The sequence below is a fragment of the Ursus americanus genome, chromosome 28 (genome assembly GCF_024610735.1).
Source record: "Ursus americanus isolate L20-20 chromosome 28, mUrsAme1.1.p, whole genome shotgun sequence".
Classification (NCBI taxonomy): domain Eukaryota; kingdom Metazoa; phylum Chordata; class Mammalia; order Carnivora; family Ursidae; genus Ursus; species Ursus americanus.
The window spans coordinates 30,221,817-30,235,802 of NC_142154.1; the positions used below are offsets into that span (position 1 = coordinate 30,221,817).

At 58.0% G+C, this 13,986-nt stretch overlaps 1 protein-coding gene across 2 annotated transcripts in view; it reads left to right on the plus strand.

Annotated features, from left to right (window-relative positions):
• The window catches only part of HCN4 (hyperpolarization activated cyclic nucleotide gated potassium channel 4), a 40,826-nt gene that overhangs the window by 23,907 nt on the left and 2,933 nt on the right, over positions 1–13,986 (plus strand). For both annotated transcript variants that reach the window (XM_045795306.2, XM_087856562.1), the window contains exons 2-4: positions 102–525; positions 9,094–9,255; positions 11,210–11,428. In XM_045795306.2, coding sequence (XP_045651262.1) covers positions 102–525; positions 9,094–9,255; positions 11,210–11,428 — 805 coding nt within the window. The remainder of the gene's footprint in view (positions 1–101; positions 526–9,093; positions 9,256–11,209; positions 11,429–13,986) is intronic.

The window sequence follows — 13,986 nt, forward strand, 5'->3', positions numbered from 1 at the left end:
TCTTCCCTCTTCCACACGTGCTCTCCCTTGGAGTTTCTTCCCATAGTCTGTAAGTCATTCTCTCTGTCCTCCTGGCGACTGACCCCTGTGTCTCTGGGCAGATTTTACTGGGACCTGACCATGCTGCTGCTGATGGTCGGAAACCTAATCATCATTCCCGTGGGCATCACCTTCTTCAAGGATGAGAACACCACACCCTGGATCGTCTTCAATGTGGTGTCGGACACATTCTTCCTCATCGACTTGGTCCTCAACTTCCGCACAGGGATCGTGGTGGAGGACAACACCGAGATCATCCTGGACCCGCAGCGGATTAAGATGAAGTACCTCAAAAGCTGGTTTGTGGTGGATTTCATCTCGTCCATCCCCGTGGACTACATTTTCCTCATCGTGGAGACACGCATTGACTCCGAGGTCTATAAGACGGCCCGGGCCTTGCGCATCGTCCGCTTTACCAAGATCCTCAGCCTCCTGCGTCTCTTGCGTCTCTCCCGCCTCATTCGATACATTCACCAGTGGGAAGAGGTGAGTGGTCAGACCCAAGCCTCTTGGGGGAAGGGGCATGTTCCCCACAGGGAACAGATAGTTGGATTTGGGCTGTCAGATGGTAGCAGCCGCATCTGCTCCAAGAGGACTTGTGTTAGTAAGTTCTTGACTTCTTATCATGTGCTAGATACTATGAAAATCACTTTACAGGCAGTATCCCGTGTAAGTCTCTAACAACAGTAGTGGTACTCACTTTTACATGAGGAATCCAAGAGAAAGAAAGTTGAAGGGATTGATATGAGGTCACAGAATCAGTCATTGGTGAACCTGGACTTGAGAGCCTGTGCTATTAACCAGTGGACTATATTGTAGGGAACGCAAACTCATGAGCCTTGAGGGGCCAGGCAGGGAATGTGAATGGGTGAAAAGGGCCGGTGAGAGGCAGTAGGGAGTGTGGTGGACTGGGGAAAACTGAAGAATACATCTTCCGTCTGCCTCTTCTCCACCGTAGCTACTTGTTGCCCAGTGAGAATAAGCCCAGGCTTGCAAGATCTGCACACTGATCATGAGAAGCAGAAATCTGGGTTTTTGTGCCAATTTTGTTGGCAACTATCTTAGGTGTCCTGGGGGTTCTTCCAGAGCAGACCCTGAGGTGAGGATTTGCATGAAAGTGGCTTTTTTCCCCAGTGGGGCTGCAGCAGGGAGCGTTTCCAGGAATAATCTGGTAAGGGACTGGGGAAGAGGGACAGGGGATGGAAGGAAGGAAGCCAAATAAGGAGCCAAACCAAACAAAGTGCCGCGGGGAGCTCTGGGGACAGTGGACCTCACACCTCGGGCAAAGAGTTGGAATTTGGATATCCCCTCGCGTGTCAGTCCTTGGGTCAGGGCACTCCCCGCCCTCTGTGCTAGCAGGCAAAGCAGCTTCCAGCAGCCTGGGGCAGGCCTCTGACAAAGAGCCACAGGGGCTAGCCGTAGGGAGCGAAAAGCATCCGAGGAGCGTGGAGTCGTGTCCGCACAAACTGTAAAGGGATCCTAGGGGCTGTGGGCAGGGCACTGGCTACAGTAACTAAATAAAACATTGTAAAAGAACTGGGTGGGCCAACACCGTTCTGAACAAACCTAACCCAGCCACGGGCTGAATGCAGTCCTCTGTGGGAGGAAGAGAGGAGGACTGTGGACTGCGGCTCGGAAAAAGGCAGGTGACGGTGCGAGCGCTTCGGTCTGTGTCTGCCACCAGCCAACGTAGGACTTTCAGCCACGGTGGTAGTCAGGCTGACCTGCAGGTGCCATCACAGGGGTAGGTGTGCTCTGTGAGGCCGCCTACCTTGGGGTCCAGAGCAGCCCAGAGCCCGGGGAAGCTTCCACAGAGGCGCGTTCCTTGCCATGGCTCACTGCCGGGCTTCTGTTCCCCAGGACCCCCTTGCTTGGTTGGTTGGATGGAAGTGCCCATGCCCAGGACACGAAGCCCCCACCCCACACCAGTGGCAGCCTGGGCCCTAGCAGCACCCACGGCCGATGGTCCGGGCGCTGGCAGATTGAGGTCAGAGGTATCGTGAACACCTGTGCAGCTGGTGCGCCTCCACCAGCCCCGCAGCCTCACTCCGTGGCGGAAATTCTCTTTGCCTAGGAGAATTTGCATTATTCCTGCTGACGGAAGAGGGGCCATGACTTGCCCAAGGTCACGCGGGCGGCAGGCCTCTGGCGGAGCTGGAGCAGAGCCCAGTTAGCTCTCTGGACTTGCAGCAATGAGGAGTCAGTCCCTCCCTGGTGCAGTGCAAGGCCCGGGGGCTCGAGCTAGGATTGCACCTGTGAGACCCGAATTAAAATCCTGACTCTGTGACCTGGGTGGCCACCTTGTCTCCCGGAGCCTCAGTCTCTTATCTGCAGAGTGGGTAACATCCTCACTGGATCCTTGTGAGGATGAAATGAGATGCTGTTTATAAGACGCTCAGCAGGAAGCCCGGTGGATGGTTTGATAAATGTCCCTCCCCGCTCATTTGTCTGAGTGACCATCTGTACCTCTGTGTGTGTGGGGGTTACTTATCTCAAATACTTTTTGTTTCTCTTTAAGATTTATTTACTTCTTTGAGAGAGAGAGAGAGGAGAGAGAGAACACGCACACAAATGGGAGGGGCAGAGGGAGAGGGAGGGAGAATCTCAAGCAGACTCCACGTTGAGCACAGAGCCCAAAGCGGGGCTCGATCTCACGACCCTGGATCATGACCTAAGCCGAACCCAAGAGTCAGATGCTGAACCGGCCGCGCCAGCCAGGAGCCTCTCAAATATTGTTTAGCCTTTATGTTACTGGCTCCTCCCGCCTAGCCGGCAAGGGAAAACAAGCACGACTGATTATTCCTGCTTGTCCGTGAGGAACAGGGTCGGAAGGTCCAGCTGGCCCAGGTGTAGAATTTTGGAACGGGGCCTCCTGATGCCGGGTTCCTGCATTCTTAGGTCGCCTGAAAGCAGGATGACTTTGATTCTGTTGTCTGTCCCTCTGTTAGGGACGCTCCCAGCTGAGACTGGGAAGGCAGGCAGCCGAGCAGGTGGAGGGGTGCGGTGAGGAGTTCTGTGTGACCGGTTGGGTTTGAGGTACCTATGGGACATCCAGGCACAGAGAGCTCTTGGCCTGGGGATCTGAGCTCAGACCTGAGAGGGGACAGTGTTGGCGTGGGGGTGGGGGGCTGGGGCCCCTCTGAGCGGATGCAGGGGAAGGACAGAGGCAGATGTCCTGGAACGCCCTGGCAGGCTTGTCTCTTGGTTTCTGTCCCAAGTAGAAATGCCATGGTCAGGGGGGTGGACCCTAGACACCCTCAGGCAGACCTCCGGACCATGTTGGCTCCCTCAGTCCCCAAGACCCCCCCTCCAGCCTTCTGTTTGTCTTGAACTTGCAGTAAGACTATCATTAAAAGCAGCCAAGTAGCCCCTCTCTCCCTTCTCTGGCATTGGTTTAAGTCTCCAGGCTCCAGCCCCCTGGGAACTACCCTTGCTCCTTCCTGATGCCTGGGCCCCGGCGGCCGTAATATTTGGGGAGAGTTGGCAGAATCGCCAGTGGCTCGGCAGCGTGGGCCCTGGAACAGAAACAAGTGCTTCTCTTACTGTCCCTGCACCACACATCCTGGGAGCTCGGTCCAGAGCTTCTGTCCGCACTGCCTCTCTGGCCTGGCTACCCTACGGGCTCTCCAGAACTGGTCAGGCAGGCTCTCGCCCTGGCCCCTCCCTGGGGTAGACCCAGGAGGCCTCAGGTCTGAACTGGACATTGGTATCTGGTCTCCTGGGCAGGGAGGAAGATGCCAAGAGGCCAAATAGATGACTCCCCACCCCCTCCACACACACCCTTATCTGGCCTGCTAGCTGGGGAGGAAATTGCTTTGAGCCTGCTTCTGCCAGCACACCGCCCAGCCAAGGGCTCCCACTGGCCCCCGGGGTGGGATTGGGCTTCCCCAGCTGGCCCCAGAAGCCCTGTCTCCACATTCTCAACAGCTGCCCTAGCCTGGGGCTTCTCACCTCAGCTTGGCCTACAGGCAACAGCAGGGAGACCCGAGAGGTCCCAGTTCTGCGTGAGACACTGGAAAGGAGGTATTCAGCAGAGAAAACCCTGCTCTCTCTCCTCCTCTAACTCTGTATGTGAATCTCTTTCCTTTCGGGGGCCTCAGTTTCCCAGACTGTAACGTGTGCCCTGCTGTTCTAGGGGGTTGGGGCTTGGTCCCCACTCCAGCCTCCCCTGGCAAGGATGATGTGAGCTGACCCTGAGGACATTTTTGTGGCGCTGGGTGGGGGCGAGAACGTCAGCCACCTGTGAGAGGAAACAGCTTGCCCGAGGCCCCTGGTGAAGCTGTGGCCATGCCAGACTGCCCACCCCCAGGCTTCAGCTGCCTCGCCCAGCCCAGCCCCCCATCAGAGAGTCCTCAAGTGTTATCAGCAGGTCTTGGGAGTCGGGGAGGTGGAAGGTCTCGCCAGGTGTAGGCCACCCTCTTGGAGGACGCCAGCCTCTGCCTCCATCCCAAGCGATCTAGGTCAGCATCCTCCTCCCCAGCCTCCCCAGCCAAGCCTCTTCCCTCCCTCTGAGGTGTGAGCTTGTTACAGGCACAGAGGCTATTGTTAGAAACCATGGTCCGTCCCCCCCACCCGCCGGATGTTCCCTGCAGGCCCAGCACCCCAGCGACCCATCCCAGAATCCTCTTCCCCTCGGCAGCCCAGAGCCGTGGGAGGAAGGCTGGAGGCAGGAGGCTGGGCCGCGGCCGAGCCTCCTGATGAGTCTCCTCCCCCACGGGCCTCGATTTTTCTTTCTTTCTCAGAATCGAGGAGGGGTCCTAGGGGTAGGGGTCGGCGCTCTCTGTAGGCCTCAGGAAGGGACCCAGTGTGCCCCTCAGTTTGGCCACCTCCAGGCTGTCCCCAGCACACACATGCACCAGCCATCCTCTCAGGCCTGGGATTGCTGACCCCAGTGTGATCGCTGGTCCCTGAGACTCAAGGAGAAGTTGTTTTTTTTTCCCTGAGGAGAAAACGAATCTCGCTGGGAGGGAACTCAACCGAGCCCCAAGAACAGGCCTTGGCGGACACTCTAGTTTCTGGTCTCTCCCCAGGACTGAGAAATCAACTTTTTGTTTGAAGGCTGGGGAAGAGAGGGAAGGAAAGGAACCAACATGCATTGAGTACCTATTGTATACCAGCTGTGGACATTATCTCTCCTGATCCCCAAGACAGCCCTGGGAGCTGACAGTTATTGACCCATTACACAGATGAGGAAACAGGCTCAGAGCGGAGAAGGCACTTGGCCGAGGTGGAAGATGTGTCGCTCTGTCTCCGTGCTGTGGTGGGGAAGCTACGGAGCCTCCCCCCAGGGCCACGCAGGGCACAGAGAGTGAGCCACCCAGGCTGCCGGCCCAGCGAGCCTTGCGGGGCCTGGAAATGAAGGTACTCAACCCCCACAGTCAGAACCAACATCATAAAAGGGGGTTTTAATGAGGAATAAAGAGCAAGATAAATATTTGTGCAGTGCAGCTGACTTGCGGGTGGCCTGCGGCCCCAGCCCACAGCAGGGACACACGAGTGTTTAGCCACCTCTCCCAGCAACGGCCAGCCTTACTCTCAGCAACCACACCTGGGTGCCGTAGTGCGGGGCCGGGGTGCGTGTCCTCACCACCTGGGGTACCTCCTAGCCTGGATGGATTTGCCCCTCCTCCCCCACCAGCTCGGCAGCAAGGTCAGATTTTGCCATCGGTGCCTTTGGCTTTGCATTGACTGAGAGCTGTCCACAGTCTCCCTCCCCACCCCTCCCCACCTCCTCGGGGCCCCCTTCCAGCAGCCACCTACTTCTTCAGCCCAGCACCAGGCACCACCACCACCATCACCGTGCTCCGCAGGACACGTGAGTCTGTGCCCACCTGCAGGAAAAGGCACCCCTCCCTCCCTGCAAAGGCGGAGGCAGAGTCCCCGTCGGCTGCACCTGCCCAGAGAGGGGTCTTTTCCAAATGCCACCATATACACTCATGGTGGCCCTGCTCCTCATCATCCCTATCGCTGTCGTCATCACCTCCCCCTCTACCTGTGTCACGAAGCACTTCTCAGTTCCTGAGACCCTACCACGCGCTCTGCCCCCTTCATTGCCGAGGTCATGATCGAGGCAAAACTAGACAAGGACCTGGTCCTGGAGGAGGATGGGCTACGAAGGAAAAGACAGGTGATACCGAAAGAAAAGCGGGTACTGCATAAAAATATACCCACCCGGATACTTCTGTCTCTAAGGCCTGGAGTGATTCGCGCAGAGGGGCGGGCTCCGTGAGCCGTCCCAGGCTGGGACGCTTTCTAAAAGGGGTCCGAGGCTTCCTGCAGCCCCAGGACTGTATCACGTACATGTACCGCATAGTACTGTCTACCATAGACACCCTAAGTACCGTCCAGCTTGGGCTGTTAGAACAGAATACTGCAGACCTGGGGGCTTAAACGACAAAGGTTTATTTCTCACAGTTCTGGAGGCTGGAAGGACAAATCGGGTGCCGGTGTGGTTGGCTTCTGCTTGAGGCCCTCGTCCTCGTTTGTGGATGGCCACCTGCTTGCTGTGTCCTCACATGGCAGAGAGATCCTCCTTCTCGTGTCTCTTCTTCCAAGGGCACAGACCCCATTCTTGGGGGTTCCAACCCCCACGACCTCATCACCTCCTAAAGACCCCAACTTCTAATGCCGTCACAGTGGGGGTTGGGAGTTCAACAAATGAATTTTGGGGACACAAACATCCAGTCCACAGCAGCTGGGAAATGAAAGAGCTTTGTAATAAGGACCCTACTCATGTGCTCGTGGCCCAGAGGACTTTAGTAGCAAGTTTAATTTCTCCAGCAACCTCGAGAAATGGGGGGCAGATGTCTAGCTCGGCATAGCTGAGGGGAGGCTGAGATGTGGTGGGACGCAAGGGCAGGTGCTGGCCACTTCTGAGACAGGATGTTCCCACGTCACTTGCCTTCCCCATCCTCTGAGTCTGGGGAGCTGGTGGCATCCTGGTCAACTGAGACTTTGAAAGGTTAGTGACTTGCCCAAGGTCATAGAGCCATTGTGCTCACCTAAGCAGTGAAGAACCAGAAGTGAGATCTCCCGTCAGAGCCGTGGCTGGGGTGCCGGTACTCAGGAGCTGCTGGGGACAGTGGGGAGAGGCTGAGGAGCTTCCCGGGCTCCGGATCTAGGCCCCATGGCAAGGCTGGCAGTGGGCGGATGGCCGGGGGCAATGCTGTCATGCTGGGGCATGCTGTGCCTTCTAGACGCAGGCCCCGGGCCCATACGGCCCCGCCCCATCTCTCGTGCCCCCCACCCCTTACACTGACGCAGCAGTTCGGCGGGGAGCTGGCATGCCGACAGCACGGGGCTCACGGAGGCAAGAGGCTGGGGAGTTCCAGCTGGCCCTGGGTCCCCTTGCCATGTGAATCCAGCCACATCACTCAGCCACTTCGGGTTTGAGTTGTTCCATCTCCAAAACAGAATTCCTGAAACCATCCTTCCCTCACTGGGCCAGTCTGATCATCTGCAGGCAGCCCTGGGCTCAGACGTGCCGCTCCCACTGCCACCATGACGGTGGCCGGTGCCTTTCCTTCTCCAAGCCGTGATGTAAAATGGATTAATAATATTTTTAGCAAAGATTGTTGTGAGTTTAAATGAGATGAAGGCTGTGGGCCCACATGCCCACACTCAGATGTGGTGTTATTGTCCCTCTGTCACGTGGGCCGTGGAGGTGATGGAGCGCCATCCTCCATGAACCTTTCCAGGGTCCGCTCCATCCTGGAAAGACTCCATTGCCTTTCGGCTGGAACATCCAGAGTCATGCTAATAAGGGGGCCACAGGTGGGCGTGACCCTGGAGGTGATCGAGGAGTGGTGTTCATGTTTGGCTTTTCAGAACCTAGCCCCACACTAAGCCCACATTTCAGAAGGGGAAACTGAAGTCACTAGTATCAGAACATCCTGCCACCAGCCACCAAAGTGTACCCCAACCTGCCCCCAGAGTCTCCTAGGCCAGGGGGCAAGGCCAGAGCTTCCAGAGACCTCCCTCTAGACTTCCTTCCAGCTCTCTGTCCCCTCACTGCCCCGTCAGCCTGGGGATCCCCGTTGATACCAGACCAAGCAGCAGCTCTGGGAGGAGGGCGGTGGGGCGGGGGTGCGGGGACGTGCCCACCCTGGCTCTGCCCTGCCAGGCTTCAGCCTCTCACTAGGAGCCACAGGAGTGGGGGTGCACGGGTGGCGCTGGGTTGGGGTTGCAGGGACTGTACTTTATTACGCGATACGGGAGAGCACGACTGCTACTACGTATTAACTAATCATAAAGATTAATTATTAACAACAACCCATCCATTAATAATGGTTTGCAATTTATGGAACACGTCTATAGTACCGGGCACTTTATATGTATAATTTAATCCCTCTGACAGTCCACTCAGGTAAGAATTTTTATTGCCATTTTCCAGATGAAGAAACATAATCAGAGAGGTTCAGGGACTTGGCCAAGGTCGCACAGCCGGGAATTGGGTGGAAGTGGGCCTGGGATCAAGGTCTGTGGGAGCTGGGAGCCCGTGCGTCGGTGCTGCTCCCCTTCAGCTCCGCGGCTGCCTTAAGCGGAGCCCCCTGCCACTCGTAGGTCTCCGGTGTCTAGCAGCAGATCTGGGGAAACACCGCGCCCCGCCCTCCCGGTGACGGCAGACCTGGCTCCCTGCGGAGCCTCATGCTGGCTGGCCCCTCTCCCTGTCATCACCACGTCCGCGGCCAGCCGGGGAGGCAGCTTCTGTGCCCACGCCGGGGCGGCCGGGGGGCTCCCGGTGCCCTCCCTTCGGGTATCCGGCCTGGAGGGCTGGACTTGCCGGCGGAGGCCTCCCCCATCTGCACGCATCCCAGGAGGCGTCCCTCTCGGGCCCTCCAGCCCGCCGTGAGCTTCTCCGGGCCGCCTTCCTGCCCCCGCCCGCACCCCTACCCGGCCGGCTGCTCGGCCAAGGGCGCGTGGGGAGGGGTCGGAGGGGTGGGAAGGGTGCGACGGGCCCCCCCGCAGCCGCAGGGGCCGTCGGGGCCGCCCCCGCCCCTCCCCCCACCCCCCGCCCCGCCGCGAGCTAGCAGGTGTCTTGCCCTCTGCCTCCAGATCTTCCACATGACGTACGACCTGGCGAGCGCCGTGGTGCGCATCGTGAACCTCATCGGCATGATGCTCCTGCTGTGCCACTGGGACGGCTGCCTGCAGTTCCTGGTGCCCATGCTGCAGGACTTCCCCGACGACTGCTGGGTGTCCATCAACAACATGGTGGTGAGCGCCCGCCCCGCCCGCCGGAAGACGGGCGCCGGGGAGGCACGACTGGCGGGGTCGGTCCGCCGCCCGGGCTCCTGAGCCTCGGTGTTTGGCCCTGACATCACCCAAGGAGACGAAGACCTGGCCATTCTCGGACTGTCTCAAGGGTGGCAAAGCTGAGCTGGGGGCTCCTGCCCTCCTCCCTCTGTTCCCCAGAGGCAGACCAACCCTAGAAGCCGAGCCCGAGGACAGAGAAACCCGAGGGCAGAGAAAGCTGTGAGGAGCGCTGTGGGCAGTGCCTAGACGGGGCCAGCCGCCTTCCCGCTGAGCCGGGCTGTCCCCTACCGACCCCTTCCCCCCTCCCAGCCCCCACCCCTCAGACACACACCCGCTCCTCACGGGGGGGGGGGGGTCCTGAGCCTGGAGGGCTTACCACCTCCCTACCACCAGCCCTGTGGTGGGAAGATGGAATGGGGGCTGGGAAGCCATAGCGCAGAACCACCCCCCCCACCATGCAGCCTCCCATGGACAGAGTGGGCACCAGGTGCGGTGAGGACCCCCTGGACCCCTGAACATTTGTCTGGGTCTGGTGAACCCTGCCTCTCTCCTTCTCCCTCCATGTCAGTGTGGTTAGGTCTGTGTGGTTTGGTCTGTAGGCAAATCCCCAGAGCCCCAGGGGAGGAGAAACCAGCTTTGAAAGAGGTGAAAGAGACCCTGAGGCATCTTCCAGCATCAAATAGGCCTTTACAAAACAGCCTTTTGATGAGCTAAGTGTAAATGAATCGGCCATACGGATTGAATTTCCTGGTCCACAGAGGCTCAGCAGGAAGGCCCAAAGCCCTGACTAGAGGCAGCTGGGGGCCACCCCGGTCCCCAGGCAGGGAGCCCGGGGCCAGCACCCCAGGATCAGCCCCGCTGACCTCCCAACCTGGTCTGGACTGAGAGTCACCAGACCAGCTCAGCTTTGTCTGGGACCATCAGTGACCTTGAACATGGCTCGCAGCTCCTGGGCCTTTTTCCAGGTGCAGGGACAGCCTGCTGATCCTGGAAGGGTTTGGGCCTCTGGGCGAAGTCCTGCTCAGAGTTGCTAATATGTCTCCTGTGTGAACAGGGAGACAGTGGGGAGGTGGCAGATGCTGGGGTTCATCTGGCAGCTTCCTCTTTGGGGACAGTTTCCTCTGTGTGAGGGTGACAGGCCCACACATGCACTAAATTCAGGAGCTGGCCCTTCTGTGCCCAACATTCCCACACGGAGACTTCCTTGAGACACTCACTGGCTTTGGTGACAAAAATAGCCAGGATCCTCGCTCACTCCCTTCCTCCCTCCTCCTGCCCCCAAGCATTGTCTGTTCCAGACAGTCCATCTCCCGGCAGGGAGGACTAGGGGCCTCAGCCCTGGACCGATTCCGGCAGGGCTCACCCAGGAGGCAAGTTAGCTCTGCAGCGCTTAAACTTTGCTCGCCCAAAACGAGGACAGAGTTTTCGGCTCAGTCTGCCAGAGCCTGTCCCCCCAGGGGAAGCATATCTGGTTTTATAATTGAGGTCAGTGGGGAAATGGGCTTCACTTGGCAGTAGTTTGGGGGGGGGTGGAGCTATTTCAGCAAGTGGAGGACAGCAGGGTGGCTCAGCCTGGAGCCTTTGGCTGCTTTGGGGCTCCAGGTGGCCCTATGGAGACTGAGAAGTCGGGGGGGGGGGGTGAGGCTGGCTCCCTTCCCTTTGCTGGGGCTTCTAGCCTGATCCCTGTCCCCCAGAGCAAAAGAAAGGTCCAAGTCAGGTATTTGCTATCACCACAGGTGGCCAGCGTGGGCCTCCTGCCCCTCACCCACGGCTTTCAGCCAGCAGCAAGGTTGGAAGCCCTCCTTGGGCTCAGCCACTGGGAATGAGTTAGGTTGGGGGCGGGGGTGGCAGTGACCTTTCTAGCGGCTAGTGAGAGCGGCAGCCATTCACTACCCACCCCATAATGTGTCTGCAGAACAACTCCTGGGGAAAGCAGTATTCCTACGCCCTCTTCAAGGCCATGAGCCACATGCTGTGCATCGGGTACGGACGGCAGGCGCCCGTGGGCATGTCGGACGTCTGGCTCACCATGCTCAGCATGATCGTGGGCGCCACCTGCTACGCCATGTTCATCGGCCACGCCACCGCCCTCATCCAGTCCCTGGACTCCTCCCGGCGCCAGTACCAGGAGAAGGTAGGGCGGAAAGCCGTGGTCCATCCTGGGTTGTCTCGGGAGAACCTGAGCCACGGTCCCCAGGGAGCACAGGCTGGCAGCCGGTGGGTCCCCACCAGCCCCTCGACATATTCTGCCCTCTACCATCATCTGGCCTCGGCTGCTCACTTTTCTGTTGTCTGCCTCTTTCTCATGGACAAGTTCCCAAAACAAACCAACCCCACGTTGTTCATGATTGCTGCGTCCGTAGCTCAGTCCGTTAGATTGAAGTTCGCCAGTGCCCTCTGCATTGCTAAAGCCAGTGGCTCAGCATCTCAGTGGTATTTGACAGTTATCACTCCCTTCTTGGCTTGGCTTGGTTTCTGTAACTGCATACTCTTGGCTTTCCTCCCCCCCGCCCCCTCTGGCTGGTCCTTCTTGCTTCCCCTGTGCAATGGGGCCCAAATGATATAACCGGCTGTCCACAGAGCGTGGGCATGTTACTTCCCATATCTGTGCCCCATTTGCTCATCTGTAAGATGGAGACAGTAAGGAGAAGGGGTCATATCATGGGGTTTATGAGGAGTGAGTAATACGTGCCAACCACTAAGACTGTGTGAGCACAAAGCAGGCTGTTCAATATTTATTGGCTAAGTGGGCTCCATCTGCCACCTCCCACTCCATGCTCCGCACTTAAAAAATGTAAAGTTGATCGTATCATCCTGTTTAAAACTCGTCAGAGTCTTCACAGGACTCTACTCGTAGATGCAGAGGAACTCCGAGGTGGGTTTCCTCAGCCTGGCATTTAAGGGGCATAATCTGGCCCCTGCCCTTCTCATGCCCAGATCATGCCATGGGCCCCACAGCCCTCTCTATTCCAGCCTTGTCAGCCACCCCCCCTCCGCCCCGCATGTGTCCTCCTGCCACAGGGCCTTGGCACAGACACTAGCCTGGAACTCTCCTCTCTCCTTTTCACCTGACCACTTCTCCACCTCTCAGCCGGCACTTCACCTTGGTGAGCCTTCTGGGACCCCACCAGCCCCATCCATCCTGTGACCCCCTGGTGCCCTCTAATTCCCCTTCATCACAGTTTGAACTCGTGCCATATTTAATTCCTCCGTGCGGTCCCTTGTTTAGCGTCCATCTTGCCTGGCCAGGCTGTGGCTCCGTGATGGCAGGACCCAGTGAATTCCCGGAATATGGCACATAGCCGGGTTCAGTGTGTATTGATTTAACTGGCTGCCTGCCTGCCCCAGGCGCTGTCCCTTGGTGGGGTGACCAAGACCCGGAGGCCCAGGTCCCATGCTGCCAAAAGGAACGCTCAGGAGAGCCTGCAGAGCCAGGTCAGGGTGGGCGGGGCAGTCTGGGGAGGCAGAGGAAGGAGAAGGTAGAAGAGAATTCTAGGCGAATCATCATGACAAACATGAGCAAAGGTATGCAGATGGTGGGAAAGAAATCAGCCTGATGTAGAACAAAGGGTCCTGGGTTAGGAATGAGGGGGCTGGAAAGGGGGAGGAGAGGAGGAGTCAGGTTATAAAGGCCAAGGCTTAGTTCAGGGCCAGGTGAGGGATCAGTGTGGGCCCCTGTCAGGGCCCAGCCTGTGACCAGGTCAGGACTCAGGGTGAGACCAGTGTCAGGGCTCAGTGTGGGACCAGGATGAGGGCTCAGTCCGGGACTACAATCAGGGATAGTTCAGAAAAAGCACCAGGGTTCATTCAAGGGCAGAGTCAAGCTGCTTGTGACTTTCCATTTGCAAGTTGTCTTTATTTGTTCTTTAGCTAATGGCTCTCCAATGATTCACCCATAAATCTCTCTGAAATGTATTACCTCCCCTTGGTCTCCACCACTAGCTCTCGCCTGGATCACTTCAACAAGCTTCCAGCTCCCGCCCCTTCTCCAGACCTTGCGTCCCCATCACTATCGATGCTCCAGGCGTGGGGAATTCTCTAAAATACAGCTCTAGCTGTCCCCATAGCCAGCTGGGAAGTCCCTGTCTCCTGGGGCTGGGCACAACCTCGAGCAGACAGAGCCAGCTTGGCTGGAAGAACGCAGGGAAACTTCATCTCCCAGCCCTCGGTTGCCTGCTGGCGTCTGTCTGCAGCCGCACTGTGTCCCCACCTCTTGGGAACACCAATGCGTGAGAACAGGCTCCCCTCTTCTGCTTGTTCCTGGGGTATAGGAATTTCCCTTCCATCTCAGTGTGGGAAAACTCTGTTCTTGCCTCATCTGTTTCTGCCTATCATGCCCCCGTGGACCCCCACTCTGTACTCACAGTCCCAGGATGGCTGGAGCAGCGCCCATCCTTCACCCGTGGGTGGACGGGAGCATTTCGTATTTGCTTGAGTCCTGGGCACTTAGGCTCACAAATCCCTTATCCCCAACCTCTGATTAAAGAATTTGTTCTACCCTGCCCCCCCCACCATGGGCTAGAGTCACTCTTCAACAAGATGACTTGGAGCCAGTGGGGGGCCATGTTTGGATACACAGCCCATGACGGGTCAGGCATCCTGACTTCAGCCTCCGGTCTCCCTAACCCACTGCAGCCCAACCCTGCTGCCCAGGCCAGTGTGCTCGCTGTGGCAAAGAGCTCCTCCAGGGCC